Below are 23,190 nucleotides of genomic sequence, written 5' to 3'. Positions count from 1 at the left end.
GTCAAGCTACCATTTCCCAGGGGCACCATCTTGCTTTCGGGTTCTTAGCGTTTGTACAAGCCACCCCCTCTGACTTCCCTTTCCTCCCCTCTCTGGCGGTGCTTTCCTCCGTCTGCCAAGGTTCACGCATTTCCTGTTCTGTTAATGTTCAGGCTATTATTCTAGAGACAGTGGGAACCACCGCAGGCTCTGAGTAGGAGAGGATTTGCGCATTGACGGCGATCCTCCGCATGGGGCGATGGCGTCAGTGACTGATGTCAACGTGAGTGGAAAGACTTTATGAAGGAGAAATAGAAAATAGAGCCTGGGCTGAGGCGACAGGAAGTGCAGGGCAAAGAAGAGGAGACAACAAAACGTTCCAAATTGATGTCTCAGAGATGGACTGAAACTCAGAAGCATCAGTGTCACGGAAGTCTAGGGGGGACAGTGGAGGTTTCCAAAAGAAGGCCAACAGTGTGAAATGGTCTGAAGGCTGTAACTAGACAAGCTATAAATATAATATCAAATAATCAGGCACACCCTGGGGAGTAGCTCAGGATGAAGGTCTGGTCATAAAAGGCTAAGAAATGGAGCAATCTTCCTGAACAGATACACATATAAGGCTTAGTTCTGTGGCTACATCATGTCAGTTATATGAGGAAAAATACTGAAAAATCTTTAACTGTAATTGCATCGATTCTTGGATATGTAGTTATAAATAATCTGTAGAGTAGATCTAGTTAAGTATGTACAGTACTATGCATTCTTTATATGATAGGTATTATATATGATAATTTATATTTGTAATTATCTCCTCTATCAACTATATTTCATAGCTATATGTTTATAGATATTATATACATGCATATATAATAATGATTATAATATCTGTAATAACACTATAATATATTAAATTTATAAATAATACTATAAAACTATAGTGCTATCATGATGCCAGCAGCTAAGGTTTACTGAAAACTTCTCTCAAGATGCCAAGCACTTTATACACATTTCATTTGATCCTTACATAAGGCTTGAGGAGGTGTTTTATCCCCATTTTACAGGTAAGGGAATTAGGTTCTAATTATCTAAGTGGATCCCCTGACACATCACAGCTAATCAACGAAATACCAAAAAGCCAGGGCCACATTCTTGCTATAAATACACCAATCTCCAAGTGCATAATGTGAGTTTAAGGAATTTTCTGGAACCTGTTTTGCTAAAAACATTCAGCCATAATTAAAGCCTTAAGACTCAAGCACAGAACATAGCCAAAGATTAGAAAGGGAGAGGAGGCCAAGACATGTGGCTGGTTTGGGGGTTTATCATTTAACACTCTGCAATGAGTTTGTCACAGTGAATGTGGGCAACCCTGCAATTTGAAATAAATTATCTTACATAAATGGGAAACATGTTTTGACAAAACTGAGACAAACCAAGTAGGAAAATACGAAGTCATTCAGCTGAGATTCTGTTTTCTCAATGCTTTTTGGGAAACAGGCACATGGAGGGGAGGGAAGAGAGCCTTGGAAATGCCCACATGTAGCTGGAAGGACATTATACGGCATGTACGCTGCCCATCTAGCACCATCCACACAAGGGGCTCCTGGAAGTGGGTCTTCTAAGGGCTAGTTTTCCCTTGGGAAACTCAGGGAGTGTGATGGTTGATTAGCCAAGAAGAGACAGGGTTGGAGCTGGAACAACTATGCCACCATTAGACCCAGCAGAGGTCAGCCGTGCGTGGGATTCCTCGGGGAGAGGGAAGGGAGGGTCCTCGAGGCAAGCACCACCCAGCCACCTATGAGTCCTTTCTAGTCCCTTCTAGAAAATAAAGAACTACAGTGGCTGCTAGAGGCCTCTGTGATCTTTTGAAAACAGCGCTGATCTTTAATACATGTTCTGCCACTTTCTCCACCTTGTAATTGAAACCTTAGCCTCGGTTTCCTTATCTAGAAAATGAGATAGTTTTGCCAATTCCTAATACGTTCAGGATACTTTGTTATCAGACGTATTAATTTCCTACTACTACTATAACAAATTTGTATGACCTCAATGGACTAACATACAAATTTATTCTCCTACAGTTCTGGGGATTGAAGTTTGATACGGGACTCCCTGGGTTTAAATCCAGGTGCCAGCAGGGCTGTGTTCCTTCGAGATTCTAGGGGAGAATGTATTTTCTTGCCTTTTGCAGCTTCTAGAAGCTGCCACCAGTGCTTGCCTTGTTGCTCTCTAGGCCTGACTCTGAGCCTCCTGTCTCCCTCTTCTAAGGACCCTTGTGATTATAGTCAACCTTCCCTGATAATCCAGAATAATTTCCCTATCTCAAGATTCCTAACTTAATTCCATCTGCAAACTTTCTTTCCATATAAGGTGACAGAGACACAGATATTGGGGATTAGAATGTGGATATATCATGGTGGGAGGAGCATTATTCTGTTTACCCTAGCAACTTGCGTATAATTTAACTTAGTAATTTGATACCAATATATTATTTATTATATAATTATATATAATGTGTATTAATAATTTAATGATATCAATTCTGAGAGCTAAGTTTTATTAAAATTTATTGGGGACCTGTCATTTATTCACCCATCTGCTAATTAACTAACTCATTCAGTTTTGTATTTCCTCACTCAACAATACAATTGTATTGGTTAGCTGAGGATAAGTTTTGATGTTCCCTTGGTCCTGAGAACCTTTCTGTCACTTCTAAACAATCTATTCTAGTTCTTGCACATAGTAGAGTTAGTTGCTTAGCAACTATTTTCTATTTGTGATGATGGTTATAGTAGTGATTTGATCTGGTCACAGTTATTCCAGGTAGGTCCTCTCTTTTTTTGATTACATGTAGCTTTGGAACTTTTTTTTTTTTTCACATGTTTCCACTTGTTTTGAAGTTGAGTCTGGTCATGTGGTTTAGTCTGTCCAATGAAATGTGAGCAGAGATGCAGCATGTTATGTTTGAGAGAATGTGTTGAAAGCCAGTGCCTGTTTGGTGTGAGCATATGCTGAGATGGAGCCTCTAGCAGTCGGGGTCTACCCACCCAAACCTGTCTTGATCATGAAGTTCAAGAGACAAATACAGTTCTGTTATGCTAAGCAACTGAGATCTTGGGGCTGTTTGTTACTACAGCATAATATATCATACCCTGACTATTACAGCATTCATCAGCCCTGCTATTTCTTAAAGAAGTGAGAGGTAAAAAGCCAACTGTACCTTGGGCAGGCCTATAGGAAGGACGTGAATCTTGAACAAAGCAGAAGGAAGGCACCTTCCATTGCAGCCTCCGTTTCTACCCTAGCCTCCACATTTGGTCTCCAAAATAGATCCTTAGGGTTGATTTTACTATTTTCATTTCACAAATAAAGAAACCTGCATTTACAGATGTTTAGGAACTTGAGAAAGTCACATAGCTGATAAGCGGTACAACCAAGTCTCAAATCTAAAACTATTTGAAAACCCGTTTTCAGTGACAACCTCCCCAGCAGTGAGAAATTACAACCTGTGATCTATGGGCAGAAAACTCTAGGATGACTACAGAAATAATGCAATAGGCCCTGGAGAAGCCATTACCTTGTTCTCCTTCATTAACGCCTCTTCCACTGCCTGGCGACTGTATTCTCCAATGTACCATTCATTGTGCTGGACATCCTGCAGTATAGATGAAATAGTGAGTGTTTTAGAGTCAAAGGGAAGAAGGATTGTTAATTAAAGTTCACTGTTGTTCCACTAGTGCCAAATCATGGGGCTTCCCAGGTGGCACAGTGGTGAAGAACCCACCTGCCAATGCAGGAGATGTAAGCGACGTGGTTTCTATCCCTGGGTTGGGAAGATCCCCTAGAGTAGGAAATGGTAACCTACTCCAGTATTGTCTGGAAAATTCCACGGACAGAAGAGCTTGGCGGGTTATAGTCTACAGGGCTACAAAGAGTCGGATATGACTGAGTGACTGAACACACATACAGTGATCGATCACAGTTGAATTTATATCAAATATGCAGTAAAAACTGCCTGTCCTTGGATCTTGAGATGGACACAGACAAAGTAACAGCAGTTTAGGAATTGTGAAATTGACATGACAGATCTGTCATTGAAAGTAACCAGAAACATTACTCCATCTACTGAGAAAGGTGTTTTGGCGCCAAACTCAAAATGGAGAACAAACCCTTTATCATCAACGTGTTCTGAACCTATACCTGCTGAAGCTTATTGAGGTGGAATTGTATGTTGCTTATGATGCCTATGAGGTCCTAGTTACTATAAAAACAGCAGTGGAGGAAAAGATAGGTGGAGATTGAGAGCATCTTTTAAAAAATTTTTAAATTAATTAAAAAAAATTTTTTCATTTATTTGTTTATTTTTCGCTGCACTGGGTCTTTGTTGCTGTATGAACTTTCTCTAGTTGCAGCATGCAGAGGCTACTCTCCAGTTGCAGACTGAAAGCTTCTCATTGCAGTGGCTTCTCTTGTTGCAGAGCATAGGCTCTAGGGCTGCTGGCTTTAGTAGCTGTGGCACATGGGCTTAGCTGCCCTGCGGCATGTGGAATCCTCCCAGATCTGGGATCAAACCCAGGTCTCCTGCATTGGCAGGCAGACTCTCAACCACTGGACTACCAGGGAAGTCCTGAGAGCATCTTTATGTCAATTGCCTAAAGTCACCTTTAGGTGACTGATAGGACTGGGATTTGAACCCTAGTCTGTCTGGCTTTCTCTCTGTGCCATGGTATCATACTTAACACAAATTTATTTCTTTTGATTATCAAATCCACCACAGCTGAGAGAAGCTAGGGAAGTCAGGGAGATGTGCCATGGATCTGCACTTCCTTTACTGAGTTCCAAGGATAATCATATTAAATAACCCTTTCCATGAGTCCAACATCTCCAAGACCCTCCCTCATTCTTATCCCAGTCCATGGCTGCAAGAACCCTGTGGGGCAGGCTCCCAGGACCGTGGAGTCTCAGGAAGTCACTGTTCCAAGCGGCAAGAACAAGGGATGTGACATCAGGTCTTTGGTCTTCAAAGTCCCTGGTCCTCCCAGCGCAAACCTGATCTTGCGATGATCAGGGTTCACCAGGCACATGCGAGAATCACTGGGAAAGGCATGGGCTAGCTTCCACCCAACTCTCCAGCTTGACTTTTTGCCCCCACCACCCCTCTCCCCCACTCCAGCGGGCCAGCCAGTTGTGTTTGCTCTTGTCTGGACACACACAGCTTCACGGCTTGGCACGAGCTAGCCCCGCTGCCTGGGATCTCTTTGGCTCCTCTCGCCTCCTCCACCCTGGCTCTGCCATTGTCTTCCATGAAGCTGGGGGGCAGAGTCACCTCTTGCTTGAGGTATCTTTTGGAATGAACCCCTTTTCCTAGTCCCTACTGCCAGGGGCGGGTGTCTGCTGGAAGGTCCAGAAGTGGGACCTGCTCCCGTCCAGCAAAGTCAGGTACCAGGTTTCAGAACAGAGGGCAGCCCAGAGCCCCACTTCCCTGTGGAAGAGGGAGCTCTCTGTGCTGAGAAAGGCCTGCTGCTTCTGGGGGGCTTCTCTGCCACTCTGGGAGCCTGGCAGGGCTCAGCGACACTGTGCTGTTTCTACTCTGATGTTGTTTGTTGAAGCTAGAGCTAATTCTTCCCTCATAGCTCAGTTGGTAAAGAATCTGCCTGCAATGCAGGAAACCCTGGTTCGATTCCTGGGTCGGGAAGATCCCCTGGAGAAGAGACAGGCTGCCCACTCCAGTATTCTTGGGCTTCCCTGGTGGCTCAGCTGGTAAAGAATCCTCCTGCAATGTGGGAGACCCGGGTTTGACCCCTGGGTTGGGAAGATCCCCTGGAGAGGGGAACGGCTATTAGAGATTTCATAACTCTGTAGTTCTCCAGGTGTGATCATGAGTGTGAGCTGGTGTGTGTAGGTGCTGTTCAAACACAGTGTGAGGCAATTCTGAATGACCTGGAGGGAGAGATGGGCCCCTTTCACTTTTCTTTCCAGCCCTCTGAATAATCCAACAGGGATGCTTAATATTTTGGTGCTTAATATCACTATGACATTTCTTTTATTTTTAAAAAATATCTAGATTTTTTAATGGATGGATTATATTTATTTATTTTTATGTATCTATTTATTTATTTTTTGGCCATGCTGCACAGCATGTGGGACCCTAGTTCCCCGACCAGAGATCAAACCTGTGCCCCCTGCATTGGAGGTGCAGAGTCTTAAACCCTGGACCACCAGGGAAGTCTCTTGTTCTGGCATCCCTAACCTCTCCTTATGCTGAGGTCCATTAGTGAGTGATGGCATCCTACTACAATATAATAGCTTTATTTCATTTGAGCTAAAATGATTTTTTTTAAAAGATGTGATAAAATATACACACCATGTGCATGTCCTCTGTTGTTTCTGACTCTTTGTGACCCCATGGACAGAGGAGCCTGGTGGGCTACAGTCCTTGGGGTCTCATAGGCAAGAATACTGGAGTGAGTTGCTGCTTCTTACTTCAGGAGATCTTCCTGACACAGGGATGGAACCCAAGTCTCTTGCATCTCCTGCATTGGGAGGTAGATTCTCTACCACTGTGCCACCCGAGAAGCCCCTATACGCAACAGAAGATTTACCATGTAACCATTTTCAAGTGTACAATGCAATGACATTGAGCACATTCACATGGCTTTGCAGCCATCACACTATTCAGCTCCAAAACGTTTTCATCATACCGAACTGAAACACTCTACACGTTCAACAATAACTCCTCTGGTAGCCACCATTCTGCTTTCTGGTTCTACGAATTTACTTATTCTATAAGTAGACTCTACACTGGTCTTTTTGTGTCTGGCTTATTTCACTTAGTGTTATGTTTTTAAGGTTCATCTATTTTGTAACGTGTCAGGATTTCATTCCTTTTTACAACTGAATAATGTTACTATATTTCATTTATCCATTTATTTGTTAATAAACATTTGGGCTGTTTCTACTTCACAGCTGTTGTAAATAATGCTGTTGTCAACATGAGTGTACGAAATTTTGTTTGAGTCCCTGCTTTCATTTCTTTGGGTGTATACCTAGAAGTAGCATGCCACGGTTAGTTTTAAGATTACTTTCTATGTATGTAATACTGGTTTAATAAAGCAGTGATGTAAAATGAAAAAAAAAGTATAATGTTATTATAGATAATATACAGATAGGCCACAGATCATAAACATGCATTCAAATAGTTGAAATCAGGGAAATCCTGGTTTAGTGCAAGCCTCTCTGATGCCTGAAGAATCCAGGTTCTGGGAGGGGTGTAATTTTTGGATAGATACCTAGGTAGGATTCTAGGATTCCAGTGCTTATGAAGGAGATGATGAAAAGGAAGCCAGGTATGTAACATGGAGCAATAGATGAACTATGCACAAACGTTTCTATGCACATACCATGTGCAAACTGTGCGCAAAGTCAAATTTAAGAGTATGAGACTTCTTTTAGAATTAAGGTTAAAATTAACACTAAGTATAAGGACAACCAATGGCACTTGGAACATTGCAGGAATATGAGCAATTGTTCCAGTAGTCACGTATGGATGTGAGAGTTGGACTGTGAAGAAGGCTGAGCACCAAAGAATTGATGCTTTTAAGTGTAGTGTTGGAGAAGACTCTTGAGAGTCCCTTGGACAGCAAGCAGATCAAACCAGTCAATCCTAAAGGAAATCAGTCCTAAATATTCATTGGAAGGACAGATGTGGAAGCTGAAACTCTAATACTTTGGCCACCTGATGTGAAGAACTGATTCTTTAGAAAAGACTCTGATGCTGGGAAAGATGTTCAATCTTTGCCAGGAAGATTGGTCCCCAGGAGAAGGGGACAACAGGAGTTGAGATGGGTGGATGGCATCACCAATTCGATGGACATGAGTCTGAGCAATCTCTGGGAGATGGTTATGGACAGGGAAGCCTGGCGTGCTGCAGTTCATGAGGTCACGAAGAGTAGGACATGACTGAGAGACTGAACTGAACTGAACTGAACTGACTGGAGATATTCTATGTGCTCTGCTCCTGCTTAAAATCTTTAGCAAGCTCTGTAGCAGAACTCTTAGCCTATGAGGCTACAGAATGGAGACCCGGATGGAACACGTCCTTCTGTGCCTTATCATGAAAGACTTTAATAAGTAATGTTGCAACGTGATGGAGGGAAGAGGGTAGAAGCTAAAAGAAAGTTTTATCCCCCCATACAGGTGAGCGTAAGTGCAGCACAGCCTGAGAAGAACTGGTTGTGGGAATGGAAAATATTTTAGAAAGAAAGCAGGAAATAGATGAAGGACAAGCAAGAATCCGTTTACTATTACATCTCTGCCCCTCTTTACATCTCCCCTGGGGCAGAGACCATAACTTCTAGCACGTTGTCTGGTATAGAATAAGTGCTCAGTAAATGCTTGCTGAACTGTTCAAATGAAATGAGCATACAACTTGTGAATCTTTTGTTGGAAAAACAGTTGCAATATATAAATCTTCATCAATTGTAAAACACTACTGAACAACCAATACACATACAACACAGTTGTATCTCTATTTTTTGGATTAATTTAAAGAAAAGCACTTTTAGAATATGGAAGCATGCAAGTTGAAGAATTTAGTGAAATGGTAAGATGCAATGTTATATAGCAACATATTTTAAAAAATATTAACCCCCAATAATATATAGCCAGAAGGGAGAAATCTCAGACCGAATTGTAATGATCTCCTTTTTAGGCGTTGTTCAAGAAAGCTCTCTTTAGGTGCTGTGTGAGCATGCTCAGTTGCCTCAGTCATGTCCAGCTCTTTGTGATCCCATGGACCGTAGCCCACCAGGCTCCTCTGTCCATGGGATTCTCCAGGCAAGAATACTAGAGTGGGTTGCCATTCCATTCTCTAGGGGATCTTCCCAACTCAGAGAGTGAACCTGCATCTCCTGCATTGCAGATGGATTCTTTACTGCTGAGCCACCAGGGAAGCCCCTATTTAGGTGCTAAGGTCATCTAGAAAAGTGCTGTATGAAGTGTCTGTTTTACCTTGCCATCAGACCTTGTGGGGAAAGGTTTCCTCCTGCTCGTGATTTTATGAAGTAGTGGATTTTCCTGAGGGCCAGAGCCGGCTGGAGACTGACATCTCTGAGGAGCGTAGGATGGCATGCTTTCTTTATGATCTGGGAAAAATAAATTCACATTTAAATATGACTATGCTGGAACCCATCACTCCCTCCGGGGTCTATGGCAACTTGATCTCTATCACCATCATCTCACTCTTGAGAGCAGTCTCCTCTGGACTGTTCTCTTGCTTCAGATTTTGTCCCTGTCTCCCTAGGGCATTTGGAGTCACCTTCAAAAAATGTAATTCTGACTTTACTACACCCCTGGTACACATCCTTCCATGATGACCTGGAAGAAAATCCAAATATTCAAACTTCTGTCAATAAGGTCCTGTATAATCTTTCTCTTCTTATTTCTTCATCCATCCTCCACTGACCATGCTGTCCTGGCTGTTATGAACTCTGCTGAGTTTCTTAAACAAGCCAAGCTTGTTTCCAACTCAGAAAACGCCATTTGTTTTAAAATGTGAAAGAATAACTTTTTGTTTTAATGGATCATCTTTTATAACCTGAAAGCATGACTAATAGACAAATTACGGTTATTCAGACTTGGGCACTTGGCAGATACTTTACTAAAAATGAACAAAGTGAGCCTGTCACTTAATGGAAAACAACTGGCAGTATTTGTGGCCAAGTTTAAAATTAGACTTTTGAAGTGCAAACTGGAGCTTGGAAAAACTTGTATCTGCCACAGTGACTTAATAGCATATCCACAGCTGGACTTTTCTGATGGGATTGGAGGTATTACTTACAAATGTGATTTTTAAAATATTATATAATAAAATATGTTAATGTGGGAAAGATCTGCTCAAGTCTGTGAATCACTGTTTTCCAGTGACTAATATATGGTGCTACAAAATCATGCCTGGATAGGAGTCTTTAAAAGGAAAGATAGACCAATGGATTTCATAGTAACAGAATACAAAAAATTCATTGAAAGGGTTTTGATTTCACATGGCACCTAAGCTTTAAGGTACTACCACTTTGTCAAGTTTTGATGTGGTGTATTCTCTACTTCAATAAAAATAACATATTTTCACTGTGTCACTCCAGTAAACACTAATAGAAATGAATTTCAAGAAATTAAGGTCACAAGGCAATATCAATAACCTCAGACATTCAGATGACCCGACACTTATGGCAGAAAGTGAAGAAGAACTAAAGAGCCTCTTGATGAAAGTGAAAGAGGAGAGTAGAAAAGTTGGCTTAAAACTCAGCATTCAGAAAACTAAGATCATGGCATCTGGTCCTATCACTTTGTGGCAAATAGATGGGGAAACAGTGGAAACAGTGACAGACATTATTTTTGGGGCTCCAAAATCAGTGCAGGTGGTGACTGCAGCCATGAAATTAAAAGACGCTTGCTCCTTGGAAGGAAAGTTATGACCAACCTAGACAGCATATTAAAAAGCAGAGACATTACTTTGCCAACAAAGGTTCGTCTAGTCAAGGCTATGGTTTTTCCAGTGGTCATGTATGGATGTGAGAGTTGGACTGTGAAGAAAGCTGAGCACTGAAGAATTGATGCTTGTGAACTGTGGTGTTGGAGAAGACTCTTGAGAATCCCTTGGACAGCAAGGAGATCCAACCAGTCCATCCTAAAGGAGATCAGTCCTGGGTGTTCATTGGAAGGACTGATGTTGAAGCAGAAACTCCAATACTTTGGCCACCTGATGTGAAGAGCTGACTCATTTGAAAAGACCCTGATGCTGGGAAAGATTGAAGGCGGCATGAAGAGAAGGGGACGAGGATGAGGTGGTTGGATGGCATCACCGACTCAATGGACATGGGTTTGAGTAAGCTCCGGGAGTTGGTGATGGACAGGGAGGCCTGGCGTACTGCAGTTCATGGGGTTGCAAAGAGTCGGACACGACTGAGTGACTGAACTGAACTGACTGAAGGTCACAAGGAAGAAGTCAGTTGTTAGAAGGAATGCTTGACAAAGATATTTATAAATATGTTAGTAATTTTAAGCAAGAATTAACTTTATAAAAATGACAAATTGTCAGGGAATGTTTGACGGGAGGATCCCTACGTGCTGTCTCTCATGAGTCCTTTGTCCCTCTTCAAGCGGAACAGCATGCTGCTCCCAGGGACTGAGGTCATTGTGTGAGGCAGGCTTGGGTCTCCTTTAGTAAACATTCTCTTTAGGACAAAACTTCTTAGTCTTGTACCCCTTTCTTGAGATATGGATTGTCTCCTGACCTTGTGACTAACATTACCCCTTGTTCCCTTGGTAACGGTTGCTGTACGTTTGTTTTTCTGATCTCTATCATTCCCGAAAGAAGTTTCTTGTACCACAGCCTGTATATACTCATAGAAAAATCATTAAAGCACCTTTGCTCCATCAGAGCTTAGGTCCCTGGGTCTTTTTTTGTCTCTCTCTCTCGCTTTCTCTCTTTTACTTTCTTATCGTCGACTCCGTACCACCAGGTTCCAGTCCATTAAAGGACCCCAACAACAAATCATTGAGAGCATGAAAACAGCATCATAATAAAATTCTGGATAATGATAACATATAAAATGGAAAAGGAGTTATTAATGTGAAGGCAGAATTATAAGTTATTTAGTCTTACTTCAGTCTAGAGAACATAAAGGTTATAATTCTGGTCTGTAGCTTAACAAGAACTTTGAAAGAATGGAATACTTCTCACACACTATGTTTTTTAAGGCAAGGTGCTAAATAAAACATTAGCAAACATTTATAGGCCAGTTACCATAACATTTAAGTTATATGTGTATTTATTCTGGTTCTTTTTTGTCATCAAAATGCCAGATTTCTCTGTAAGTTTACTAAGAAGAGCAGAGTACTCTTGAACCATTGAAAGTTCTATTTTGAGGGTTCCAAGGATTGTGACTTTTAATGTGGAGTCTGAGAATATAGGGAATACATGTGTCAAATGTTTGTTGTAGAAAAGCATTTGGTCACTTAAAGTTTAAATTACATTCATCATGGTAAGTTAATTTCACTCACCAATTTACAACTAAAAATAGGAATAATGATAAAGACATCTGTCTTTTCCAATTTTATTTTATAAGGCTAAAAGCTCTACTTTCAGACACAGTGCAGGATCCACATCATCAGAACAAAAGCATCATATGTTTTCTGTATTGTTGAAAAGAGGATATGAACTTCAGAGTTTTAAAATTCGAGCATGCTATTTGCTTATTTAGCTAAATGCTGAAGGTAAGCAATGGAAGAATAGAATTTGAATGTATATATAACTTTCTAGAAAGAGAAAATGGAATAAAAAAGAGATGAATTCAATATATGGCAGGAAAAAAAATCAATAAAAAAGGCAAGTAGGAGGCACAACATAATATAAAAATTGATTCAAAAATATTAGTAATTACAATAAATATCAATGGTTTAAATTTTGCATTTAAAAACCAGATCCTTATTTGTTTAAAAAGTCCAGTTCTGTGCTAATTATGCATCTGAAATATGACACAGAGAGAACATTAATGAAAGGAGTCAGAACCAAGCAAATCCCAACCAAGAGAGAGCTAAGAGAGCTATGGAAATATTTTAAAAAATGACTTTACCAACAGTATTTTACATTTTAATGAAGCAGGACAATAAGACTTATTATTTAAATAGCCATAACTATCTTTTCATCATGGATCGAAACAGTAAGGACGTTCTTGGGAGAAGAAAATGACTGTTATCAGCATTCCCTATCAGTTTGTGTAGCATACATGTGTTCAGTGATTATGAATTTTTCATGATATTGTGGCAATTGATTTATTGTATTTCAACTCTGAGCGCCTTGCTTGAATTTTTAAGAATCCTACATGAAAAAGAGCGTTTGGAAATAGCTCTGTGCATATGTCGTCTATTCAAAGAAGGAGTTAAACAAAACAAACAAACAAAAAAAACTTTGCCATGTGATTTCACCAGAAGTCCTGGATGGATCTTTGCTTAATAAACGAATGAAATTCCCAGTATGTAGTTCCACTACAAGAATTTAGTTGACTTTGTTCTAAAGTAATGGTGGTAATCTTTGGAAAGCTTTACATAAAACCCTGCAGTTGAGTTTTATAATCCCAGGAAATAGGACTCTCCTACCTGGAGAATGGAGAGTCACATTAATAAAGAGGTTGAGGACTTCTCTGCTGGTCCAGTGGCTAAGACTCTGCTCCCAATGCAGGAGACCAGGGTTCGATCCCTGGTCAGGAAACTATGTGCTGCAACTAAGAGTTCAGGGTGTTGTTCACAACGTGAATCGTTGTTCACAACGATTTGTGCAACCAAATATATATGTATATATGTATATGTGTATATATGTATATGTGTATATATATTTAATAAAGAAGTGACACAGAGTAAATGGAAGAACATTGGGGATAATATGTGTAAGTGGTCAAGAAAATTAGGATAGTCTAATGAAAATAGTATGGATAAAACATACTGTTATCATACTGATATCAGTAATTACTAATATTTAAAAGCTGACATCAGTAGAACCATACTGATATCAACACTTACTGATGGAACCATATTGATATGAATAATTACTAATATTTAAAAAGGCTTATGTATATAAAGCTCTTAGCACAGTGCCTGACCCATACTATCCACTCAATGAATGCTACTACTAATGTTACAGTGTTAATAAAGAAACAGCTCTAGAGCTTTTCTTGAAACATAATAAAACCATTTTATTTTAAGCAGCTCTGCATACCTATTTATTAGCAAATTTTAACTTTCAGTTCAGTTCAGTCACTCAGTTGTGTCTGACCCTTTGTGACCCCATGAACTGCAAAACGCCAGGCCTCCTTGTCCATCACCAACTCCCGGAGTTTATCCAAACTCATGTCCATTGAGTTGGTGATGCCATCTAACCATTTCATCCTATCGTCCCCTTCTCTTCCTGCCTTCAATCTTTCCCAACATCAGGATCTTTTTAAATGAGGCAGCTCTTCACATCAGGTGGCCAAAGTATTGGAGTTTCTGCTTCAACATCAGTCCTTCCAATGAACACCCAGGACTGATCTCCTTCAGGATGGACTGGTTGGATCTCCTTGCAGTCCAAGGGACTCTCAAGAGTCTTCTCCAACACCACAGTTCACAAGCATCAATTCTTCAGTGCTCAGCTTTCTTTATAGTCCAACTCTCACATCCATACATGACCACTGGAAAAACCATAGCCTTGACTAGACAGACCTTTGTTGACAAAGTATTGTCTCTATTTTAACTTCACCCCATATAAAATTAAAAAAAAATTCTAAGAAAAAAGTAATATATGACAGAAATTTTATAAACTGCAGATAGAAAAAGAAAACTTTAGTGGACAAAAACGGAAATAAAGAGGAAAAGAAATCATCCAACATCTCAAAAGTTAATATTTTTTAGTTATAACCCAAACTTTCAGGTTTCTCTTCCAATATATCAAAATAATTTTCTTTTTTGTCTGGAGATCCATCTACTTAGGCTCCCAACAGTTTAGCTTGAATTTATTTATCAGAAAATTGAGAACAACCTATTTATTCACTAGTAACTGAACAGTCACGAATAACTGTAAGTGGGCATGTGGTAGAACTGACATATATATACTACCCTGTATGAAATAGCTAGCTAATGGGAAGCTGCTGCGTAGCACGGGGAACTCACTCAGCTCAGTGCTCTGTGGGGAGCTAGGGGAGTGGGATGGGGGGTGGAAGGGAAGCCCGGGCGGGAGGGGATGTATGTTTACATACAGCTGATTCACATTATTGTATAGCAAAAACTAACAGAATGTTGTAAAGCAGTTATACTCCTTAAAAATAAATATAAGTAAAATAAAGGATCATCCCTAAAAAGAAGCCTAACTATATTTTCAAAATCTTTTCTCACTTGTTAAATTAGGACGATGATACCTACATTGACGGAGAAGTAGGTTTCACTCTTCTACGTGTAGAACACTGTCTCCCTCGCCTGAGACATCCAACTTAAAACTAGCAAACTTTAGAGAGCCCGCTTGACTCAGTGCTCTACACGTGACTGGATTGTGTACTGTTTTCTCTGCACCTAATTTCTGCCAAGCGCTGGTGACCCAAGGGTGAATTTTTACCCAGGAGGATGAATCACTGAATAAATTGATGGAAAAGTTCAGGCAGCGGTCAGTTAAAGGATGAGGCTGTTTCTATTCTGCATTCTTAAGGCCCAGCCCAGTTTGGGGCATAAACCACATACTTGGTGGATATTTGTTGCCCAAAAGAGGAATTGATGGTGTTTGAAGGCATTGGAGACAAAAACATTTTCCCTGTTCATCCCAGGATGTTTCTTTAGGCAAACCTGTTTCTTCTAAGATGATTAGAGAACAGTCTACATAACCCCAGTATGAATGATATACTCCTAGTCAAAGGATGCTTGACTGGACTCATGTCTTTGAAGGCTTCCCACTTCACTAACACTACTGTTCCATTCTTCAACTGCTCTTTATTTTTTTATGTGTTCAAGATTTTGTCGTTCAAGTCAAGACTCTGGATCCCTATTTAATCTATCTGCTTCTCCATCTCTGCAATAATCCCAATTTCAAAACCCCCATCTGTAAAGCCCTTCCTGGCCCATCCAGCCCGTGGAGCTTTCACCTGAATCTCCCAAGTCTTTTTGTTTTCATACACCAAGATCTGGCCTCCAAAACTGCCATTTCTGTCATTCAGTTTCTAGGAATTGAGCCATGAGGCCATCCTCCTTTAGAAAAGGAGTCCTCTCTTGGGAAACTCTTATTAGTGATGCGTGCATCTGGGGATAATGACTTTTCCATATTGGTTTCCCCATGTAAGGCCCAGATGGTGTAGGGCAGAAGAGAAATAAGGACATGATGGAGGCTGTGGAGGAATCTCTTAGTCTCAGTGGATCAGTTAGGTAGAGAATCGCTGGAGATGGAAAGGAAATGCAAAAAAGAAGGAAAGATATTAAAATGTGTCAGTTGCCTACAATGTGCTAAGCAGAGGGCTGTGTGTGTGTGTGTGTGTGTGTGTGTGTGTGTGTGTATGTGTATTAACCCTGTTAGTTAATAGTATTTGAATTTTATGGATGGAGGAGGGTGAACTTCAAAGAGGCAGAAGTGGGACCCTGTGGGGTAATATCATTATTTTAATTTTATGGATGGAGGATGGTAAAGCTCAAAGAGGCAGAAGTGGGATCAAGGTCAGCAGAACACTCAGTCTTCCCACTCTATCCCATGGGGTCCAGCCACCATTCTGTGGCTCAGCACAGAGAGATTGAAAGATTAAGCCTGAACATAGAATCTTCTATGGCATAGGGAGTGAAGAAAGAAAGACAAAAGAACATGACATATCTAGTTGGCCAAATGATACTAACAATATCAAAACCCATCACCAAGAGTAATATGACACTATATTTATAGGCTACTTTTGACATCTCCATGGACATGGTATCCTTCTGATTTTTATCTTTTCAATGAATTAGTGAGAGAGGTTGGTTTTTATTTTCTCTATTTCACAGACTCTTTTTAAGATAAATATATTTTATAGTCAATGGAATCGCAAAAACTAAAGGTTTGTCAAGAAGCAACTGTTGGAGAGGATAGGAAACAATGGGCCCTCATAAGCTGTTGGTCAAACAAAGTGATATGTCTAATTTGGAAAACACATCTAGGGTTGGGCTTCCCTGGTGGTTCAGTGGTAAAGAATCCTCCTGCAATGCAGGAGACATCGTTCAACCCATGGGTCAGGAAGATACCCTGGAGAAGAAAGTGGAAAGCCACTCCAGTGTTCTTACCTGAGAAATCCCTGGTGGGCTATAGTCCATAGGGTCTCAAGAGTCAGAGCTGACTTAGCAACTAAGCTGCCACCATCTAGTGTCACTGAAGAGAGGAATATTCTAAGATGTGGCCATTTCCCTCTTAAAAAGAGAACTTATCCTATTATGTACTTGGGAAAATATGTACATGCTATATACAAGGGAAAACATCTACAATATTGCTCACAGCTAATGTTCATAAGAGGAAAAAGCTGGAAACCACCTAAGTGATCATATTTAATTGTGGATAAAATTTATGTGATATTAACACAATACAATGCCACCTGTCAATGAAAACCAGAGAATTGCATCTACATGCATCAGCTGAGGGACTCTTAGTTTCACAAAAGCTAATTCATGGTGCAGGAATATCATAGTGTCCTGACTTACCTGCTTATTTTATAATTCTTAGGTAAAGAGTTCTTACCTCGGTTTTGCACGGTCGGGTTGCGTGTCATGAATGAAGAGCTAAAGGAAATATTACAATTGAAAGAATGTTAGTATTTTCTACTTTAGCTGGGTCAGTACTCATGGTCTAAATCATATTTACAGAGCACTTTATAGTTTACTGGATGAGTTAGAAGACTCATCTGTTTTGTAAAGTGAAGGAGGCTGGTTCCTTCCTTTCTCAAGACAGACTGACGTTAGATGTGGAACAAATTGACTGACTCATGTATGTTCTTTCCATGTCACTTCAGTGAACATGCATTGTAATTCTTTACTTTTGGAAGCCATGACTCCAGACTTGCCTTGTAGATACGGTTACTGTAGAAAACACTACAGCTCCTACTCTGTAGTATTAATAATTGCTTACCAATTGAGGGTGAGTCATGCATAGCAAGGAAGAAGGGCATAGAAATTATTTCATTTCCTCTTAAAATGTGAGCTAGGTAAGAAAACTGTGTGTAAAGGAAGGAAATCCATAAAGAAAAAAGGATTATAAAAATATAATAAAAGACAGTAAAATAATATGCATTTCTAAACACAGTAACAATGTTACCAAGACTATTTACCAGCAGCTTTAGTTTAGCACTTTACTTAATGTTTACCTTTAGGTAACACTCAGCGCTAATTTCCCGGTTCATTTTGTATTGTGGTCAGCATCACCATTATAAACTCTAGGTGTTGCTGAAGTTAAATCTAATTATGTGGAGTGTGTTCTATGCCACGATCGTGCAATTGAATAAAGCCTCTGGGTTAATTCAGCAAAATTCCTCCCTTTACCAGCAGCGATGAAATCAACTGAATGCATATCTGGTTTTTGTTATTTCCACGGAAGCCTGGAGTCTTATGACTTGCTTCGCAGACAGAAATGCCATTAGATCATTGGACCACCACGTTGTGCTGTCATCACTGGTCAGGCTTCTTTTGCTATCTAAGCCTTCGATTCACGGTCCCTTTACTATGAGTCAGTGTAAAATTTTGTTAAATGTCTATGTTAAATGTTAAATGGAGGGCTTCCCTGATTCTTTTCCAGGCAGTATACTGCCTGGAAAAGAATCAGCCTGCCAGTGCTGGGGACATGGATTCCATCCCTGGTCCAAGAAGATTCTATGTGCTTCCGGGCAACTAAAGCCCGTGCACCACAACTCTTGACCCTGTGCTCTGGAGCCTGGGAGTTGTAACTACTGAAGCCTGTGTGCCTAGAGCCCACACCCCACAACAAAAGAAGCCACTGCAACCAGAAGCCCATGCAGCAGAACGAAGAGCAGCCTCCGCTCACAGCAACTAGAGAAAGCCCTCACACAGCAGCAGAGACCCAGGGCAATCAAAAATATGTAGGACTATTGGCTTCCCTGTGGCTCAGTGGTAAAGAATCTGCCTGCCAATGCAGGAGACACAGGTTTGATCCCTGGGTTGGGAAGATCCCCTGGAGAAGGAAATGGCAACCCACTCCAGTATTCTTGCCTGGGAAATCCAATAAACAGAAGAGCCTGGCAGGCTACAGTCCACGGGGTTGCAAAAACGCTGGACTGGACTCAGCAACTATATGTAATATATTAATTTAAAAATCTTGGATAGCAAAATTTCACTGCCCTAATTTTTCAAGATTTTTAGAAAATGTCGAGAGAAGAGTAATATCCTCTGAAGATATTCTCGGTGTCAAGTACAAAGTTTATAAAAATAGAAGAAAAACTCCTGAACTAAAACAGAATTGATAGCTCTTTCATTTTATAAACACTGAGTGCTTACTAAGTACATTGCATGTTTTGGGAGGTATCAAATGAATAAGACATGGCTTTTGCCCTGAAGCACCTTCGCTTTTGAAGGGAAGACATAATTATACCACTATCACAATAGAGGGTAAATACCACCATAGAGGTGAGCACAGCAAAAGAATGTCACTTAATCTAGACAAAATTGGTTTGGTTCTCAAGAAAGTTTTACTGGGAGCTAGGGAAATGGACAGATTCAAGACCTATTATGAGTTGAGATTTGAGAATTTAGGGGGCTGTTAATAAACAGGATGGGAAGAGTGAAGATGGGAAAGAGAGTATACCATTTATTGAGGTGAGAAAGTTTATAAGAGGGTAGTGTGGGTCTGGAAACAAAAGTATAAATCAGTTCAGTTTCCAACATTGAGTTTGAGATGCCACTGTTTCAAGGAAAACTGCTCATTGGGTAACTGGACATGGGTCTGGGGCTAAAAAGGGTGATTGGGGCAGAAGACAGATTTAGTAATGATCAATATAGAATTGACATTTGACACCATGAGGATGGATAAACTGACTACACTCTTACCAAGAGAAAAAAGGTCCTCAGAAAGATCTGAGGAATACCAATATTACAGGTCAGTTTGGGAAGAAGGAGACTTAGAAGATGCAGTCAGTTAAGAGAGAAAGAAAAATCAGGAGTGAAAAAGTGAGTGGAAGTCACTCAGTCATGTCTGACTCTTACAACCCCGTGGACTGTAGCCCACCAGGCTCCTCTGTCCATGGGATTCAAAGAATACTTGAGTGGGTTGCCATTTCCTTCTCTAGGGGATCTTCCCTACCAAGGAATCGAGCCCAAGTCTCCTGCATTGCAGGTAGATTCTTTACCAAGCTATGAGGGAAGCCCCCTAAATCAGGAGATGTTCAATTAATTAAATAAACACACAAAAGAAGCCAAGTCACATTAAACAACTACTGCAGATGTGGGTCCAACTGAAATCTCATGATCTTTTCACTATAATATGATGATTTTTTGTTTCCTTTTAGACAAATTACATTGGAAAGAGTTTCTATTTGTTATGTGGGCAAGGGTTTTGTGTCAGGTTGGGCCTTAAACAGAAAACAGTCTAATAAGAGAATGAAGCCTAGAACTAATGCCCACACACCAAAGAGTGAGAACAAAGTTACCAAAGGTGTGAAATAGCACAAGAAAGTAATGGCGGGGAAGTTGGAATGGGGGGTGGAGACAATGCCCCTGACATACAGTGCCTGGCAATGGCACTGAGAGCTGGTGGTTAGTGGGCGCATGGGCATGTTGAACAGGGTGAGTGAAGATGCCCAAGGCCACATGGTTTGTTAGTGAGGAAGCCAGGCTGTCTGATTCCAGGGACTCCCTCCTAAGCAGTATTCTATTCCACCACAAACAGGGTACATGCCCCGTAAATATTTATTAAATAATAAAAGAGCATTTTAACTCTGGACAGGCACCAAGGACAGTCAAGATTCACGGGCTGCATTTTCAGAATCAAATCAGTGTAGATGCGATGGGTTACTGAAGAGTGAAGCTGGACTTGATTTCAGCAGTTAGGGACTCAGCCTTCCAGGGCCTCATTTATTCCCTCTGGGAAATGGGGAAGAACTACTTCCTGGATTCAGGGTGGCTTTGAGCTGGGGTCTGCTGAACGAAGAGAAGTTTCCCGAATAGAGAGATGGTGGAGAGACAGAAATGTGAGGGATGGGGGGAAGTGTTACAGGAAGAGGAATAGCACATGCAAATGTCCTTTGTTAGCAGTGGTGGAGAGTGGCCTGAACTGAGCTGGAGCCACAGGCCAGACTGCGGACAGGAGGGCCTTGTGGTACTAATTTTAGAGACTTGGGGTGTTAAGGAAGCTACTGCTAATGTGACCTCGGCCAATGAATCACCAGCCTTATTAGCTTCCTCGACGTTTCTGTTGGGATGACAGTTATCACAATAACCTAATCAGGCAAGTATTGACTCAGATAATGGCATTTTCAACCCCTGCTCATTTATAAAGTGCTGTTCCAAAGTGACTGTCAGCTTCTGTGTGGTATCCACTGAGACTGGTTAGAAATGTCAACTTTTCTTCCCAGGTTGATTAGCTGCCATGCCAGTTAATCCTACCTAGTGAATACCTGTGTCTTCAAATATTGTCTCCAACGCACAACCAGTCACTTATAAAGTCAAGAAGAACAATGCCTGTAGCTGAAAAAAGGACTTCTACCCCATGGCCAATTTAAATCCTATTAACTTCAACAACAACTATAATTCACGGGTTTCCTTGGAACTTTGTCACTGGGCTTCATTATCAAAGGCCCGAGAGTCCTTTTCAGGATATCCCGTGAGTCATTATCCTAGGCAACATAGGGCTGACCCCCAAGCTGGGACCCAGCCAGGGATTCCTGGCTCCTTACCTGGTAACTGCAAAAGGAATCTCTTGAGGACTTTGGTTTTGTGGCAGATGAGGTGCTTCAGGCTTCATCTGGTGATAAGGAACTGTGTAAAGGCATCACAGAATTTGGTCAGGTTGTAAAAGGAAAATGATTGGGGGCCAGTAGGGGTCTTTTGAAATGGCTGTAATTTCATCCAACTAATCTCTGTTATTCAGAGTGAGCAGGTGGTGGTTAGTGGAAACTGTAACCCATATATTCTACAAAACCCTGGGTCCTGGGAGTAGCTTGTCCTTGAGGCTATAAAAATTGCTTTAATGTTGAATAGTTAATATTTTCAAAAATATTAAATCTAGAACTCATTCTTAAACTTCCACCAAATATAGAATATTGCATTAGAAGGTATTTGGTATTGGACAGGTTTGAAGTGGAAGTGGATTGAAGTTGAATTCTGCATCCATATGAAATTTTACATAAAAACATAAGCAAACTTGTTGAACTTAAGAACCATTTAGAGCAATGTAGGTTATGGGGATGCTGGATGCTTGCCCATGCACACCTGAATTCTCCTGTCTCTCCTGTGATAAGGCAGGAGAGCTCCCAGGATTCTGGTGTAGACCAGTGGTTCCTACCTGGTTCCCACCAGACATGCATTTTCTCAGTTATTCCTTTGATCTTCAAGTTTTGAAAAGTTCTGCCAACCATAGGAACTGGGCTTATTTAGTAATTACATATGTTGTTTGTATTACTGGGCTTCCCTGATAGCTCAGTTGATAAAGAATCCACCTGCAATGCGGGAGACCTGGGTTTGAACCCTGGGTCGGGAAGATCCACTGGAGAAGGGATAGGCTACCCACTCCAGTATTCTGGCTTGGAGAATTCTGTGGACTATATGGTTCATGGGGTCGCTAAGAGTCAGACATGACTGAGTGACTTTACTTCATTGGTATTATCACTTTTTATTTTCTTTTAATCATGGATAGATTTTAACCAGCCATCCAGAATTACCAAGGTCACATAATAAAACAATGATAGGAAAGCCCATAAAACACTCTCCTAGTTGCCGTTGTAAGTAATAAAGTTAAGGAAGCATAAACACTGACATGTCTTAATTTTGGTTGTTCCTCTGTGCTGTGTCCAAGGTTGATCACAAACTTGACACCTTTGATTGAAGGACCGTGATTACTTAAAATGTGATTGGAGTCAGTGACTGGTCCACTAGTCACACATCCCATAAAATCATTTCAGGTCATCAACAGCTACCCCCATGAGTTGGCCAATGTCACATTGCTGTGTTGATGATCACTGAAGCCTGCCGCAAAAACTCCTGAATGTTTCAGTTAGAATGCTAAGCTTTATTGAGGAAATAGGCACAGTTTCCCGTAGGTTTTAAAATTACTTAGCATTCCCAACAGACCCCTACTCCTCCACCAAAAACTCTTGGTTAGGACCTGCTCAAGTATAACTTCCTCAATATGAAATGAGAAGACTTGAGGCTCACAGAAGCAATGCAACTTGTCCAAAACAAAACAGCTGGTGGTGAGTCTCTGAAATCTTAACCCAATGTTGCTTTGTCAAACTAGGCTGCCCGTGTTACTCTTTGGGACATAGTTCAGGCCCTTCGGCTCTGAACATAACTCATCATTCTAAGTGAATGGTGAACAGTATCTCAAAGGTGGGCATGAAGGTGTCACCAGATTAGCATCCTCCCAGCTAGCGAGTGAGCATTGAATTCCATGCTTCCAAAATAGTGACACCAGCAGTGTGTATACATGTGTACATGTGCACACATGAGGGTTGATGTGTGTGA

The 23,190-nt window shown here is 40.9% G+C and overlaps 1 protein-coding gene across 3 annotated transcripts in view; it reads right to left on the bottom strand.

Moving 5' to 3' along the window:
* Positions 1 to 23,190, bottom strand: part of CLNK (cytokine dependent hematopoietic cell linker) — a 202,483-nt gene that overhangs the window by 15,529 nt on the left and 163,764 nt on the right. For all 3 annotated transcript variants that reach the window (XM_061145510.1, XM_061145512.1, XM_061145511.1), the window contains 4 exons: positions 21,405 to 21,486; positions 17,246 to 17,286; positions 8,992 to 9,125; positions 3,560 to 3,637 (listed from right to left, as the gene is read on the bottom strand). In XM_061145510.1, coding sequence (XP_061001493.1) covers positions 3,560 to 3,637; positions 8,992 to 9,125; positions 17,246 to 17,286; positions 21,405 to 21,486 — 335 coding nt within the window. The remainder of the gene's footprint in view (positions 1 to 3,559; positions 3,638 to 8,991; positions 9,126 to 17,245; positions 17,287 to 21,404; positions 21,487 to 23,190) is intronic.

The sequence above is a fragment of the Dama dama genome, chromosome 6 (assembly GCF_033118175.1).
Source record: "Dama dama isolate Ldn47 chromosome 6, ASM3311817v1, whole genome shotgun sequence".
Taxonomy (NCBI): Eukaryota; Metazoa; Chordata; class Mammalia; order Artiodactyla; family Cervidae; genus Dama; species Dama dama.
The sequence above is the reverse complement of the archived record's forward strand: the minus strand, read 5'-3'. Positions and strand labels throughout refer to the sequence as shown.